The sequence below is a fragment of the Molothrus aeneus genome, chromosome 5 (genome assembly GCF_037042795.1).
Source record: "Molothrus aeneus isolate 106 chromosome 5, BPBGC_Maene_1.0, whole genome shotgun sequence".
Classification (NCBI taxonomy): Eukaryota; Metazoa; Chordata; class Aves; order Passeriformes; family Icteridae; genus Molothrus; species Molothrus aeneus.
Window position 1 is genome coordinate 13,148,256 of NC_089650.1, and position 16,477 is coordinate 13,164,732.

The window sequence follows — 16,477 nt, forward strand, 5'->3', positions numbered from 1 at the left end:
AAACACTTGGCATTTAGCCTTTTTCTTCTTCCCTCTGAGAAACTAGGTTATTACAGCTTCATAAAGCAATGCCTGGATGGTATTACTAGCTAATTAATGTCTATTTAGTGGAAAGGGCTGCAGCCATCTTCCAGCACCTACAAGCATTTTTTTCTTCCTCTCCCTAACAGGACCAGATGGCATCCTGGCCAACCTTTGCCCACCCTTCACAAGCCATGCACTTGATCCAGAAAATGCAGCCAGCAGCTTGGGAAACACATTACCATCACAGCTGGACAGATGCTAGAAAAGAGCTGGTTACTGCCCTGAATGTTGAGAAAATTAATGACTTCAATTAAAAGGTGTAGATTAAACTTCTACCAAGATATAGTCATCACCTTTTCATCTCTGTATGCTGTTGAGGGCTTGATTTTATCGAATTTTCCAGCTCTCATCATATAACAGGGTGACAACCAATCAAGAAGAGAAATATACAGTCAACAACAAGCACACAGCAGGCTGTACGGTCTTCTGCATCTCACTGCATCATTTAATCATAGGATGAAACCACTCATGTACAACAGAAGGGTCCAATTTCCTGTATCAGTGCAGTCAGACCAGAATATTTATCTTTTTTTTCAAGATTAAGCACCTCTAGTGCTAGTAAATTGTCTTCCCAATGTGTTTTTTTTAATATAGTGTTCACACTGATGTCCCTATTAAACTACAATCTGCCCCAGCTCATGGTTACTGCATCAAGACACTGTTTCATGTCCTGTACAATCCACCACAGATCAAAGAGCTATCAAATAAGGAACAAAATATGAAATACTATTAACCAACAGCTACCTGAAAATAACATGAATTCAGTTAATTGGAAAAAAAAGCATATTTTTTATCTCAGAAATGACCCCTGCCTCAAAACCTTTATATTCACACTATGCTTTAACCAAACAAGCTTGTGATCAAAAGCAACACCTAACATTAGAATTAGTTTTAGAACATGTATTCTGTTCTCTGCTTTCATTTATTGAAATAATATAAGGGATCATTCAACTTTGAATTTTTAGCTACATTCCTCACTTGTCAAAAATCATTATCTTAAAGAAGTTTTATATGTATGTATACACATATATATACACACATCTATATGTGTGTACATAGTGATGACAGATACGCTCTAAGCATCCTGAAGATACATTGTGACCAGCTGTGGTCATACCCTGTTTAGGAGAAAAAATGACCCCTGAGAAAGCACTCCCAGTGAGTCAACTATGACCCCTTCTGTCACACCAAGTCCCCTGTCATTTGCCTAGGCTATAGGATAATGCATTTTGAGCTGTACAATATTTCTGACTGGATAAAAACATTGGATGCTGATGACTCTTTGAAGATCCGTGGGAGCTCTGTGTACAAGAGGAATTGAGTACTCTGTTCTCTGCCATATTCCTGTTTAGGAATTTTGCTGAAATCCTTTTTTCAAGTTTTAATTGAAAAATAATTTCTGAAGGGACAAATCTCTGCAAAGGACCTGTGAGGAACTTCAGCTGCCAAAATATAATAATGCTTTTTAGAGTACTAATTTTTTTTTCTTTAAAGTGCCACGTTAGATTTTTTTAGATTGCTAAGTCAAACATACAGAAGCTTGGAAATTTGGGATCATACTTAAAACCCTGTTTCACTCAAATGTTATGAGAAATTATAGTCACACTGCCACTTTGTATTTTCTTCTGCTGGACTCTTGCCTCGGAGTTTAAGTCAAAACCTCCTTGATATCCTCCCGTATATGCACTGCACAGCCTCAAGATTTATTTCTTTCACACTGCCAAGACTGAGCACAGAATGCAAAATGATTCATGTCCTGCTAAGCATCTCTGACAGAGTCTCCCCACAGTATCCAGGTTTCTCAAGACCATGAAATTTGCCCTCACTGTGCTCCTTTAAGATGAGGTTGCAATATTATCTGTATTCTGCAGCTGGGAAAGCAGGCACTAACTTTCCATTCATTTTAGTCATACAACCTGAGGCAACAGAAATCCTATTTCTGAGTTTCCAGCCCTCCACACTCTTTCAAAATCTCCTTGTAGTGGCCCCCCCCCCCAGTAACCAAACCTACTTCACAGTGGACATGCACAGAATAAGGAGCCATGGTTAACCAGCCACTTGTGAAAAGTTTGTTGTAAATCCTCACCATTCAGAAATTCTGTCACAGATGCTGAAAAGAGAAGCCAGTCCCACAGAGCATCATTCAACTGTCTTAAATTTAATAACACCTTGCTGCCTCCACTGCAGTCCCCTGACTCATGTACCATACACCTTCCACCTTGGTAGCAAGTGAGGCAGTGTTTAAATATATTTCAGAGCTTGCCCACCTGTGTAATAACCTGATTAAATTCAGAATTCTCTGTTCTGGAGAGAAACAGCCACAGACCCTTTCCCCATGCCCCTAGCCTGTCTCACTCATCTCTTACCTATATGTTCCCCATGCCCTCCTCCTTTTCATTATTTCCATTCTGACTCCCCAGACATCTGGTTATCATCCTCTGTGCTCTGAACAGCTCCCATCCTTTAATCCTGTTCCCCAAGTCTCTGCACATGCTTCCTTTGTGCTTCTGATCCTTTGGCTCTTGCAACCTCTTTCCTTGTTTCTTCATACACCTTCTCCTGACCATCTCCATCTGACCATGACTGATGCATCCCTCTTCTCCCTGCTGCTGGAGATCAGCTAATGAGCAGCACAGTCCCACTTCACTCATGTCTGCAACCTGAATTAAGCCCAGAGGAGCATAACTCCTCTGTGAGCATGTACAGACAGAAACTTTTGAAAGCAAAGCTCTTGAACCTGAGGTGTCTCCAAAGTGCATGAGCAACCTCATCAGCAGGGCAAATTCAGGGGTAATTTTCAAGACAGCAAAAGGCATCTCCCTGGTATTATGATGACATTTTACTAAATGTCAAGCTTCCAAATTTTCATTCCAATGAGGTTCATTCCACTACCAGCACTAACACAACTCAGGAAAGGACCACTGGATTTATTTATTTGAAGGAAGGTCATTTAAAGGAGCACATTTCACACAAATCTTGTCTTCATAAAGAACTGGCTTTTTTGTTAATGTGTTTACTAAAAGAAAAAGAATCAGTCATAGACTGATTCTTAGCATGAAAAATTTCAGCCAAAACAATTAAAGTTTAGAGAAATTGTAAACAATTCCTCATAGTAGGCAGTGACAGGGACACTTTACTCTGAGCAATGCTACTAGCTTAGTTTGCACTTAATAAATCCACCAAATGTAATTGTTACAGCTAAGCAAACATTTCCAGTCATGCTGATGTAAACAAAATCACTCTTCTTATCAATAAGAAATTAGTCCACATGTTCTCACTATTTCTCCACACTGCCTTGAACTGTCTAAGCATCATTTTTCTCACAGCTTTGCCAGCTTCAGATTTTGGACCCTGCCATTCCAGTCTATGGAAAAAATGAACCTGAATTCACCATTCTTCACTTAGCAAAGAATATCAAGAACTGCTCCAGAATACCTCAGGGACAAAACCAGGTGATTTTCTCCTGGCAGTGCTACCTTGATCACCCTTTCTTGCCATGACATCTCCTCCTGACAGCAGTTTCCATTTAGCTGGAAAGTTTCCAGTTGGTAGTCTTATGGCTAGTCAGCCTGCCATCCCCACTGCACCTGTCCCAGGGCTCTAGGCTATGCCTGCCCTGTACCTTGCAGCCCTCTCCCACACACATCCTAACATTAAAAAAATCTGGAAAAAAGGCCACATTGTCACTAATCCTAGTTTTTCTATACCGTCCTAAAACCTGCCCATAGGTTGCTGATACAGTAGAACTACAAACACAATTATACATAACATAATTATTGGGGGATGGGGGGAATACAACACCAAAACACAAATAACTTCAAAGCCAGCAACAGGGTTCTGACAGACATTTCCCATCTAATCTTTGGTAGTGATCCACTGATGGTTTTGAAAATCTAAAGTGAAATAACCAAAAAAGTTGAGAACAATTTCTAACATAGGTAAGCAGAATTTTTAAATCAATCTGGACATAGTAGATAGTACTAAGGTAAAAATTTCTTTCATGGGGAAATGATCAAAACCACTGTACAGCCACCCTACATGGCTCAAGATTATATAAAAACCTTTGCCTACATCTTTGACAGCAAGCAGCTGTTCTAGAGGTTTCTGTTTTATCATATTTGCGTCAGAACTACCTTGAGGGTGAATGCTTTGACCTTTTACCAAACCAGTTACCAAGAAGATTAGCTGGAACTTCAAACATCAAAAAGAAGGTATTTTCTTTCAAAAACTTGGATTTTGGTTTATTAAAAGGGGAGAGTGACACAGAGAATGAAACAAAGGCAAGAACATAAAATAATGGACAAAGAGGAAGAACAGAAGGGAGAAGCAAAAGAGAAATAGCAAAAAGTATTTGCAATTTCAGCATGTCAGCACAATTAATTAAGCTTAAAGGAGACATTAGGAGTTGTCTGTGGTGAGAGGGACAGTGTATCATCAAGCAGAGAAATGCAGAGGGCTCTTACTGCAGCATATGTGTCTGGCTGGCGTCCTTTTGTTTGTCAGGTACCTCGTAGTGGGGAGAAATCTTTCCAAGGCCACTGTCGCTCAGCATCCTCTTCCGAACCGCAGGGTTCCACCGCTCCGATATTCTAAGGAGAGAAGGAGGAAGAGAAAGGCATTCACACCCCTTGTGTGCTCCACTTGGAAGCTGTCTTATGTTAATTGGTTCCCAGCATTTTTCAGCCAATAGCAAGTTAAAATAGATTGATTCACTATGAGTGCTGTTCATAAGGACAAATAGAAGCATTTCTGGTCTGTCAAGAGGATGATAAGAAACAGAGACTCTTCATGATCATTCTTACACACAAAGGGCTTCAGGGCTTTACACACTGGGATCAGAACTCTGACCATGCAGAGAAGTTTGTAACTCAATCTTTGTTAGAGATTTATGGCAGGATTGTGGGTCAGGTGGTGTGAGGTGGTTAAAAGGTGCTGAAGTCCACTACTCCTGCTGTGTGTTCCAGGAAGCCTAATGGAGCAGATGTTACATGACTATTCTCCTGTCATTATAACAACTGGATTTGTTCCTACATAATACCTGCCCTCCCACATCTAATCCTTCAGAAAAGGGGGCCAGAAAGAGATGCCCATCTCTAATACACCTGCTGAAAAGGAGATTCCAGCAGCACTCACCCAGTTGCCTGCTCCACTACCAGGTCAGGCATTCCTGGTGGCGTCCCCACCTGCTGAGACATTACCATCTCTGGGTCCAGGATAAAAATCTCGTCCTGCGAAATTTCCGTCACAAAGTGCAAATGTTCCTGTCGGAGTGACACAAGCAACAAATAATGAACCTGCAGCATCATTGATCCCTCAGAGTACCCAGGGCCCTAGAATGAGTTGAGTGCATGTCAGGTTCCCTGAAGAATATTCAAGGAACTCTGTATTTAAGTGTGTACTCATACACACACACACACACACACACATTAACATCAATGCCACAGAAGTCACCAATTTACATGTCATTGATTTCAAGTCAAACAAGATTCCCCATGAGCAAGCTGCACACTCACAGCAATATTTTAAAGGCTGTTCCTTGATGACTATGCCATTCTGATGAAACCTGGAGGTCTACCCATAAAGCTGAGATCTGCATTTTGAAATGAGGACCAACACCTGAAGTCTCTTCTTTGATGATGGTTGACAGAACTTTTCATTTTTTGGGGGTACTCTTTCAGATCTCCACCAGTTGTACATTCTGTTTTCACATCTCCATTACCAAAGATCTCTTTCTCAATCCTTTATTTTTGATATTGACACTGAAGGCTTATTGTCTTTCAAAAAAAACACAGTGTGAGTATGCCTGTCTGTGTAGGGAAATGGGCAGGAAATTTGCCACTGTTTGTGCGCTGGGACCTGTTGTCATCTTATTGCAGGGGTTCCATACTGTTGTCTCCTATCACAAGAGTTCCGTACCTTCTCGGTACTTCTCGTGGGCAGCTCCTCAGAGCACCGACTCTTTCTTCTTCACAAAGCAGCCAACTGACTCCAATTCCCTTCTCACCCAGCCACCCCACTCTTTTACAGCACTCTTCTTCTCATTGGTTACAGCTGTGGCCTGTTAAAGTCAGGCCTGTTCCTAATCTTTGATAATTGGCCCAGCTGCAACTCCTTAGGGGTAAGATTACTTTCTACACTATATTTTCTTATATTCTATCTCCCTACAGGGACCAATGCACAGTATTTAATTTTTTCCTCACAGAATCACAGGATGAAAGAGTAGGCATTAAAAATGACCATCAGTACAGTGTCAAGGATTGGAGAAATGCAGAATAAGCCAAACTGAGTCAAATCGCCCAGTTTAGTCTGTAGCAGCATCTTCTTCACCCCTGCCTTCCCAATGTTAGATTACAACATCAAACCATTTATTTGACTGCATGCAAAGAAGTCCCATGGCATCTACATGCAGACGCTGAGCAAGGGAACTCTGAACTAAAGTCACAGCTCCTTCTGCTTGAGCTAAAGCACCAGCTGCTTTTGCTAAGAAACAGTAACATGTTCATGTGATTCAGAAACAGCTTACACAGCTCTCAGGGGGACCAGATACAAACAACCACAGTGCGAAATCAACAATTTGCACTTAATGCTGAGCAACTAATTGGCCTGTTCTGGCTACAAATCAGAAACACCAAAAGCTCTGTAAAATTTTCAGTGTCTTTTAAAAAATATATTCAGATTGTCAGATCTATGCCACAGGTTTGAATCCAGCAGAGATACACCTTGTTTTGAGGTTCCTTGTGAATATTTTGTGCATATCTATTCATAATTCTCAAACTGTAACAACATCTTAATTTCCATAGCTATTTCATGGCCCACACACACAACTAGAGGATCAAGATTTCTGGTGCCTAAAAGCAACATTGAAAAGATAAATACAAATACACTGGTGCCACACAGATGCCCCAAATAAGACTTGATAAGGAAAACAATTGCAGAAAATTCTGATCTGTATCAGATTGGTAGTAAACAGAATGGCAGATGGTCAGCAGATACAAGACTTCAGTGAAACAATGTGAATTAGATCAACTAAAAAACACCCCAGAAGTTTTTTTCTACTTCTCATGAGACATCATGAGTAACATTTTGTAATAGACAGAAAGAACGGCAGATAATTCATTTTAAGCTGCATTCGATTTAGCTTTTTAAAAAAAGAAATCTATAGAAATAAAAAACAAATAAGGATTTACCTGAGATCTGTCAATGCGGTAAAAACGATCAGCAGAAGTTGCTGCAAGACAGAGAAACAAGAGCAGAAAATAGTCTGAGCAGGGCTGCATGGACAAGCTGGGCTGCACTAACATCACTGGCTCCTAAAACACCCCCTGTGTCAGGGAAGTCACAGTGGCTCCACAAGTACACAAGTTTATTCCTTATGTCCATATGAGTGGCATGCCTCGGGTCAGTACTGTGACCAACATCTTTGCCAGTGGCATGGAGAGTGGAATCAAGTGTGCCCCCAGCAAGGTCCCTGCTCACAGCAGCCTTAGTGGAGCAGTGAACACACTGGAGGAAAGGGACACAGCCAGAGGCACCTTGGCACGCTTGAGAGGTGGGCCAGTGCAAACCTCGTGGAGGTCAGCAAAGTGCAAGGTCCTACACAGGAGCCATGGCAGTCCCTGCACACCTACAGGCTGGGTGAAGTGATTGAGAGCAGCCCTACAGAGAAGGACTTGGGGGTGATGGCTGCTGAAAAACTCAGCATGAACCAGCTGGGTGAGCTTTTAGCCCAGAAAGCCAGGCATGTCCTGGGTGTCACTAAAAAGGAAAGTGGCCAGCAGGTCAAGGGAATGGATTGTCTGCCTCTGCTCTTGTGAGACCCCACCTGGAGCGCTGTGTACAGTTCTGCTGCCCCCAGCACAAGGACCTAAAACTGTCAGAGCACGTGCAGAGGAGGGCTGTGAAGTTGATATGGGGACTGGAGCACCTCCCTTACAAAGACAGGCTGAGAAATTTGGGGCTGTTCAGCCTGGAGAACAGAAGGTTGTATGGAGACTTCAAAGCAACCTTCCAGCATCTGAAGAGGTCTACAGGGAGGCTGAAGACAAACTCTATCTGGTGACAGGACAAGGAGTAAGGGGTACAAACTGATACAAAAGGGGAAATTCAGGCTGGATATTAGGAAGAAATTACTGTGAGAGTGGTGTGATAGTTGAACAGGTTGCCCAGGGAACTTGTGAATGCCCCAACCCTGGCAGTGTTCAAGGTCAGGCTGGGTAAGGCCTTGAGCAGCCTGGTCTAGTGAGAAGTGTCCCTGTCCATGGCAGGGATGGGTTGGGCCTAGATGATCTTTAAGGTCTCTTCCAACCCTTAACACTCTATGATTCTGCAATATTCCTATCCTATTAAATGCTGAATTTAAAGATAAGGCTTAATGAAACAGTAGTCACTGAAAATATTAGCTTAATAATTTAAAATGTATAAAATGGATTTCAGTCTGATTACATTACAAGAATTGATTACATTAAAATATGTGACAGAAAAAGCTGCTTTGTTCTGATGAGAGTATAGCAAGCATATATTCAATTTGATGGGTCTAATGGGATTAATTTAAATTCTGAATCTAAAGAACAATAATATGCTTAGGAGCTCTTTATAAATCAAATGCTTGGCCACAGATATTGACTCTGAATTAGCAATATGTTCAAGGAAAATTTATGCTACTCATGAAAAACACATGAAAATAGGGGGATTCACTAAATAAAGCACGTATTATGAATCTTGTCATTGCCAAATAATTTATATTACTAACCCCAAAAGTATTTATCATCTACAATGTGCTTCACCAGATGCAATTTTTTTGTATCTGCTTTGCATTTATTTGAGTGAGTGAAATCAGGTTCATTCACTCTGGAGTTTTGACACAAGAGCACAGTGATGTAGCATTGTAGGTTTTGGCACTTCATAGGAATATCAAATACTAAAGACAAAAAACTGAACACATCTACCCATCCAGCTTTCTCCAAAAACCAAAGAGATCCTCACTATGGCTTTTATCAATGTCCCTCATGAGAGACAAGGAATGGTGATTAGAAATTGCCAAGGAGAATTTGGTTTTGTTTTGAGCATTAAAAATTTAAGCCTCCCCATGCTGAAGCTTTTGTAAAAGCAGATGCCATCCATTTCAGCTGCTAATTCCTGTGCTCTGGAGCCTGATGTAAGGCCCTGATAAGTCATCTGCTTTGACAAAGTCTGGGTCAAATACAAGTGCAGCTCTCCAGCACAGGGTTACAAGGAAAGGGAGGTACATTTCTGTCACCTAAACACTGCAGTGCCTAAAGACTACAGCACCTGCAGAGAAACCAGGGTGAAGAGCTCAGCCTTACACCAAGCAGTGAATTGCCACAACTGGCTGCACTCTGAGCTCAGGCAGTGCATGCAATGAAGTCTGCTCATCACAGCAGAGGCACTGATAAACCAAGCTTCTAACCTGCCTCAAGAAAAAGGCTAACCTGCCTCTCTGTGGCATGAAAAAGCTACAGCAGATATTTTGATTCTTAGATGAAGGAAGGGCCTGTTTAATTTTTTTAGAGGGGAAAGGGTGGCACTCAGCTCCTTTTTTACCTGCTCAGTGTAAAAAGAAGGAACCCTCTCTAGTATTACACTCAGATCTATCTTCCATAAGCACACCAGAAGCAGGCAGCTTGCTGGGCTCAGCAGAGGGGAGATGCACTTACCATCTAGGAAGCACCATCTAGGAGAGAGCCTCTGAACAGAAAGTACTCTGGGGAAAGAGCTTTCCTGGTCCTGGATAGGGCATGAAAATTATGTTATTAACGAAAACCCAGCAACTGTTTCTTCTCTGTAAAGGACTATTTTCTAGACTTTGACTTTTTCATTTTTCTTTTTCTGACATTGCACAATGTGCAAAATCTATATAAGCCAGGAACAAAATGAAATTACTGGGGAGGAATTAAGATCTTCTTCCTGACCTGTACTTATCAAAGACTCAAACAAGGCTACCCCATGTGGTTTTAGCTCTTACTGGAGAGGCAAAAGGGATCAAAAGGGATCTAAGAGAGCAGAGGACGATCATGGCTCTGCTCCACGCTGCCAGTGAATGGTCAGCCAGCTTCCTAAATCTGCTGCATATAACATTTAAACACAAACATATTTGCACAGGGCAAAACAGAGTGGCATGGATCTTTGGCACGGACAATTTGTATAGACAAAGATTCTATCCTTATTCACATCTTAAGCAGTACAATCAGCGCAGCTGAAAGTGTTGTAAATTCAGGTACATGTTGGCTCAAGATTAAACTTTACTCCTCTTTCAGACAACAGAGCAGAACATCAAGTCATATGGCAGGAAAAGAAAAAGCAGAAGCAACAGAAATTATTTTACTTGATCCCATAAACCTTATTCTCATGTACAGCTTATGGTATCCAGCCTCTGTGCACCACAGAGATGGAGAAAATGACAGCAAAATATCCCATTAAGTGAACTCTAACAGTACATAAGGAGCAAATAACACATCTCTCAGGGGTTCAATAGAATCAGATTTAAAATACAGCTTTGTCTAATATGGGCAAACAGAGTTGTGGGATTTTAGGTTTGATTGTATTGCCACTGGAGTGTTTGTCAGAAAAATCAAGGATTTCTGAAACCCACTAGGCTTGCTGATATGGTTTCATCTACATGCACAAAGCTTTATGTATCTTGATATTGAGTCCTCCCTGTGAGGAATGGAGGGGACTGCAACACAAAGGACAAAAGGAAGAAAACATCCAACGGTGTGTACTAAAATGCAGTTTATAAAAAGAGGAGAAATTAGTAAAATTCATAGAGTACAAAATGCTGAGAAAATTAAGATAGAAATACTGCTGGTAAATGTCAACTTGAGTCACAAATTGCACATTGTGACATACTTCCTCCAAGACCTCATTACAGTTCAACTACAGAACTAGCTTGCAAAGTTTCAGGCCCATTAGAATGATATTTTGTGAGCATTAAACTCATTAGAGAAACAAAACAGAATGAGAAAACACTCCAGTATATTTTTTCTCATTTGCACCTTGGTTTGCTAATATTTCTGCTGACTGCTTGTGTTTTGAACTGCAGAGGAATCACACAAGAAAATTGCAGTTATGAGATTTAGAAGTACCCATGGCACTTTATTAGTGAGGTATGAAGACTGTTCAATCAGCTCAAGCACCCTATTCATGCCCTTTATCCCCCTCTTTTTCCCATTTCTGTAATATGTAGAGGGATACCAACAAATATGGAACAAACCTCAAATTAACCTAATGAGACAATTTGCAGAAATGAACCACTTAGGAAAAAAAATACTAGACAAACAAGTACTGAAGACAAAACACAGAGAGGGTGCATTTAAAATGTAGCATCATGAAAAATGAATGTTATGTTAGGGATTTCACACTGCTGTGCACTAGAGAAGATGGGTAGGCATCTAATTTATATACTGCTGTAACAGCAGAGGTTAGAGCCAAGTATGGAGCTGATTCCTGACATTTCATACTCTCTTGTACATCTCCCCATACACACAGATTTTGTTCTTCATTTTACCTCAGGCAATTTCCTACACATGAGCAGTCAGCAGCCACTTAGGTTAATTCATAATGAGTGGAACAGAATCATACATGCTGGTTTATTAGTCAATTTGCTAGACACTAACACTGTTCTAAAACCCAGTTCCAGAGCAATGATTGATGGAAATGTCAAGAATATGAAGTTAGCATTGGATAGGGAAACAAAGAAACAAACCATCAACTGATATAAAGAAGGCAGGTCCAGGAAAACATGCCAAATTGCATTTTCTTATAATGTCTGCAGTTAGAGCACCTACAGGCATTCTTGTGAAACTGGAATTTTTTCTGCATCTCCCAAGTAATAATTAACCCCAAAGAAATTATCAGCAATTTCACCACAATTGGTTCCTGTAGGTTGGCTCTCTGTATGCATCAGTGAACTCATTCCTGCTGATCCAACAAGACTTGCACTGTTATTTCTAGGAAGATGCTATCAGCACCATGCAAACTTGTCCTGTGATCCTAAGCACGGTGTCAACTGACCATGGTCTGTGCCAAATCTCCATGCTAATATCAGATCATTTCAGGAGTCAGTAGAGATAGTCTCACTAATTTTACTTCCAATCTAAGCACTCAACAATGAATTATTTTACTGAGAGAAATACACATTCTTGAATGATACTTCCAACTGAAAAGACAAGTTCTGTATTGCATAAACTGTAGAATAAAGTTGTAAAACACAAAGGGACCAATTTTAAGAACTATCCACCTAAACTAAAACCTATTTATCTCATGCAGAAAACACACATGTGCTTAGGATGGACTAAAAAATTACCCTGAAGATATGTAAAGTGAAGGTAGATGGCTGTCCTGTACAGAATTATTAAGAAGTTGGGCCTGCTAAAACACCTTTTTTTTCCCTCATTGATTGACTTTATTACAACAGCTATGCAATACAACATGTCATTGTTCAGTTTCTCAGACAGAGAAACAATTTTGCTTTTATCATTTGTCCTAGAGGAAACATTTTCTCATTCACTTCAATGTGGAAAATACTGCTGTTGCAATATCAAAAGCATCAGCAAACTTTGCTAATTATAAGGGTGATTCCATAAAACTTGTCCAGGACAAAGCAGAACTTGCTTCCAATATTTAAGGGTAAATCAGATAATCAGATAATTAGAAATTCATCTAACATATGGGTTCAAATGCAAAGAGTGTCATTTCTATTTTTAAGCCTCTTCTGTTCTGATACTAAAAGGAAAGCTTATCTTACCTGGTAATGAACTCTTTGTGTAGTAGAGGTTACTGACTGTAGGTCCTAGCAGGAGAATGAAAGACAGGGCAGTGATGAAAAAGATTAAAGCAACGACAAGAGCTGTTTGTAGTTCTACTATCTGAAGTGGGCAAGCACAAATCATTTGTCAAATATTTTTCTCTGGTTTTAAGTATATAAAACAAATGCCACAGAAAAGCCAAGGAAAGCTCACTCAAAGTTTAGATTTGTATGTATTTGGCCCAAAAAACTAGTTTCAAAAAGAGATGACACTAATGTACCTAATCATGTTAAAAAAACTATTTGTTCCAAGAGAACTATCTAAATTTACAATATCAGCAACAAAATTAATGAAAATATGTCATAAATCTTTAAGACACTTTTGCAAATATTTCTGAGTGATTAATGCACTTAAGAAAATCACTGACAGTTCTCTCTATTTTAAGACAACCTCACTCCAAGAAGGTCATACCAGAATGGTCCTGACATTTAACAGGGTTCAGGCATCTAATTTATTTTAATAGAGATTTTGTCAAATAGTTATAGCACATGACATAGTCTACTAAAGAGCCTGGCCTGCAGAATATTGCCCTGCAGCAGCATGGAAACTGGCAGAGCTCAGCAAACCTTGGCATCTCTACTCCCAGCAAATGGGACTGAGCCAAATCAAGCACGCATGCAAAAATTAGTACAAACCCTGAAAAAGGTTGGAGAAACACAATTCCTCCATAACCACTATGGGTAATTCAACCAAAATATCTGGCTGTGTTTCCTTCAGGGGTTGTACCTAAGAGTGCCTGAACTCAGTGTGAGATCTAATCTAATCTGATGAGATCATCATCATAAGTATTTCACTGTAATTTCCTGTACTGGACACTTCAAATATGCACCACCTTACAATATGGATTTATGTCTGATAATAATAGTCACACTCCAGGTCTGAATGTCCAGAAATGCATTTGATAAAGGGAATCCTGGCTGAAGTGCAAAAAAGTGAAAGCCTGAAGTGAGATACTAAGTTTCACATTCAGACTGCAAGTGTGGAGTTCCAAAATCTATAGGAAGTCAATGGCTCCCAAAGAGTTCAATGGAAGGGATGCACTTCACAGCTCCTACGTAAACTAGACCAACCATTTATAAAGTCTTATATAAATGTTCATATATAAATTGTTTATAAATGTAATGTCATCAGGCTCGTAAATATTTTTGAAAGCTATCACTAAGAGAGTGAAAAAAATCAGAGACAATACATTAATGAAAACCCATTAGTTTTATCACTAAAGGGGTTCACACTTAAAATGATTTGGGTAATGAGGCATTTGGAGTCTGCATTTCCCAGGGTATATTGTAGAATGAACTCTCATGAGGCAAGGTGCTCAAGAATAAGGGCAAAACTATTGTTAGCTGTATGAACATCCATTTCTGTGTCTTTGAAAATATCTAGTTGATATTTGCTGTGTTTAGTGGTGTCTCATATTACTCCATTATTAGAGAACAACATCTGCATAATTAGACCCACTCAAATGCCACAGTGTTTATCCTTGCAAGCACACTTTCGAATTCATAATTTATGTAATTTCAACAAGGTATATGGAAAGTCCTAGTATGCCATAATAAATCAAGGAGAAGTAAACATATCCATCCACTTCAATTCTGTTATCATTTAAAAGGAATCAGTATGATTTTTAATTTCCTGTTTAGGGAATATTTTTCAGTGCTTTTATTATCATATCTTAATTCTAGAATTTTGGTCTCAATGGTAGGCAAATTGCAATACTCTTGATACGTGGTTGCTGCAATTATTAGATCCCTGCACTCAGAATGGGAAGGAACATAAAACAGGTTTGTGAGTGATACCTGAATTCACAAAGGCCTCACCTCTTGCAGACGGTCAATGTACATACGACAAGTCTCCAAGTCACAATCTCCTCGTACAACTATGATCCCTAGGGGAATGGCTGAAAAAAATCAAAAACAAAGAAAAATCTCTTTAACTGAAGTCTCTTGAACTGTAACAGACTTCCAATGGTTTCCAATGTTGGTTTTTTTCATATCCGCATGAAAGTTTTCTGCTATCTAAACCTTAACAATTATGTAAAAGCAAGAGCATATTAATCATCATCACTTTCACCCACTTATAATTATCAAATATTTCATTTTCAACAACCTTTCATGGTTTCATGAAAGAAGCTAAAACATATTCAGTTAAATTGAGTACTTCATTTTCAGATCTGAACATCAAATATTATCAAACAAAGGAACATATCCCATAACAAGAGTTATGGGGGGCACCCTTGTATCTTGAAATAAGAGTGATATTTCATTCTCAGAACTCAAAGTCTACAGGTTTAAAGCAGTGGAAATCACAGGCTGATATCAGGGAAAACTATCCAATACTAGCTTATTTTTATCTAAGGCTGCTTTTAAACCAAAACAGATATTATTCCATCTACACACAGAATCCACACATTTCCATATTTAGTCAGACAGAAGAAAAAAAAAAAAGATAACTTGTGAAAATGCAGCAAAACTTTCAGGTTGGGCAAAATTTTTAATAACAGGAGATTGAGGTTTTTCACATTTATTCTGTTCTTGCCACCAAAGAGTCCAAAACAAAATCACAAAAGGAAAAATAAATTATAAAGAATACAATAAAAGAGAAAAAGGTGAGTCCACAATAAAGAGAGCTGCCTACTAAGATCTCATTAAATAAAAAGAAAACAAGTGAACACTCTTGAATACGTGATTTTGTAAAAGTGAATCACTGAATTAAGTTCTTTTTCTCTCCCTGAAGGGTCTTTAATCAAATAAAGGCCAAAAAATTTATGGGAGCAGTGGGAAAGATATTTAAATTCTCACATGAAATATTCCAGAAGCAGAACAGAATATCAACTCAGAAACAATTTTGATAACTGGATAATGAGCAGCAACATAAAATCACCAAGGTTTCTAAGATAAACAGAAAACACAACTGTGCTGCAAACCTTCCTGCTGTTGAAGAGAAGTTGATTAAGTGGGAGAGACATATTTAAATACTTACAAGTTCCTCATTCTGGTAAGAGAACAAGACAGTGCTAAGATATTGGGGAAGAGAGCTCCTATTTTTCTGGTCCACCAAAGCCTGAAGCACAAAGAGGAGCTCAGTGGTTTCCAAGGAGAAGAGCTGGGGAGCTCCTGCTGCAATCAAGGTCACTGTGGACCTCAGAGGCCAGCACAGGGCTCAGCAATGCTGCCAGAATTGTGTTTGGAAAGCAAATTGAACAGCAGAAGAACTGTAGACCCAGGAAAATGGGAGGCAGGGGAAAAAATGCTGGAGTGAGAACAAGAACATAAAGAAGGAATAGGTGGGAAGGAAGAGGTTACACGTCTCCTGAAACACTGACATCCAATAGTGCAGTCCCCCTGCACATTTTCAGAGTGGCCAGGTAGAAACAGTGGTCATGGAGACCTCCAAGATTCTGTCACTGCAGAACAGAGACTGAGACACAAGCAAGTGGAAGAAGGGTCAGAAACAGGGCTTGCTTCAAACACTCCAGTGCTCTGGGCTACAGACTGATTCTCTTTGCTTAGTGTTTATTATTGCTTAACCTGTTTTGGCAGGAACCCCTTAAGCTCTTTGCAGAGACTTCT

The 16,477-nt window shown here is 39.7% G+C and overlaps 1 protein-coding gene across 3 annotated transcripts in view; it reads right to left on the reverse strand.

Moving 5' to 3' along the window:
• DGKI (diacylglycerol kinase iota) overlaps nt 1-16,477 on the reverse strand; it is a 200,996-nt gene that overhangs the window by 42,061 nt on the left and 142,458 nt on the right. For all 3 annotated transcript variants that reach the window (XM_066549925.1, XM_066549927.1, XM_066549926.1), the window contains 6 exons: nt 14,726-14,805; nt 12,848-12,892; nt 9,759-9,828; nt 7,272-7,312; nt 5,218-5,345; nt 4,548-4,673 (listed from right to left, as the gene is read on the reverse strand). In XM_066549925.1, coding sequence (XP_066406022.1) covers nt 4,548-4,673; nt 5,218-5,345; nt 7,272-7,312; nt 9,759-9,828; nt 12,848-12,892; nt 14,726-14,805 — 490 coding nt within the window. The remainder of the gene's footprint in view (nt 1-4,547; nt 4,674-5,217; nt 5,346-7,271; nt 7,313-9,758; nt 9,829-12,847; nt 12,893-14,725; nt 14,806-16,477) is intronic.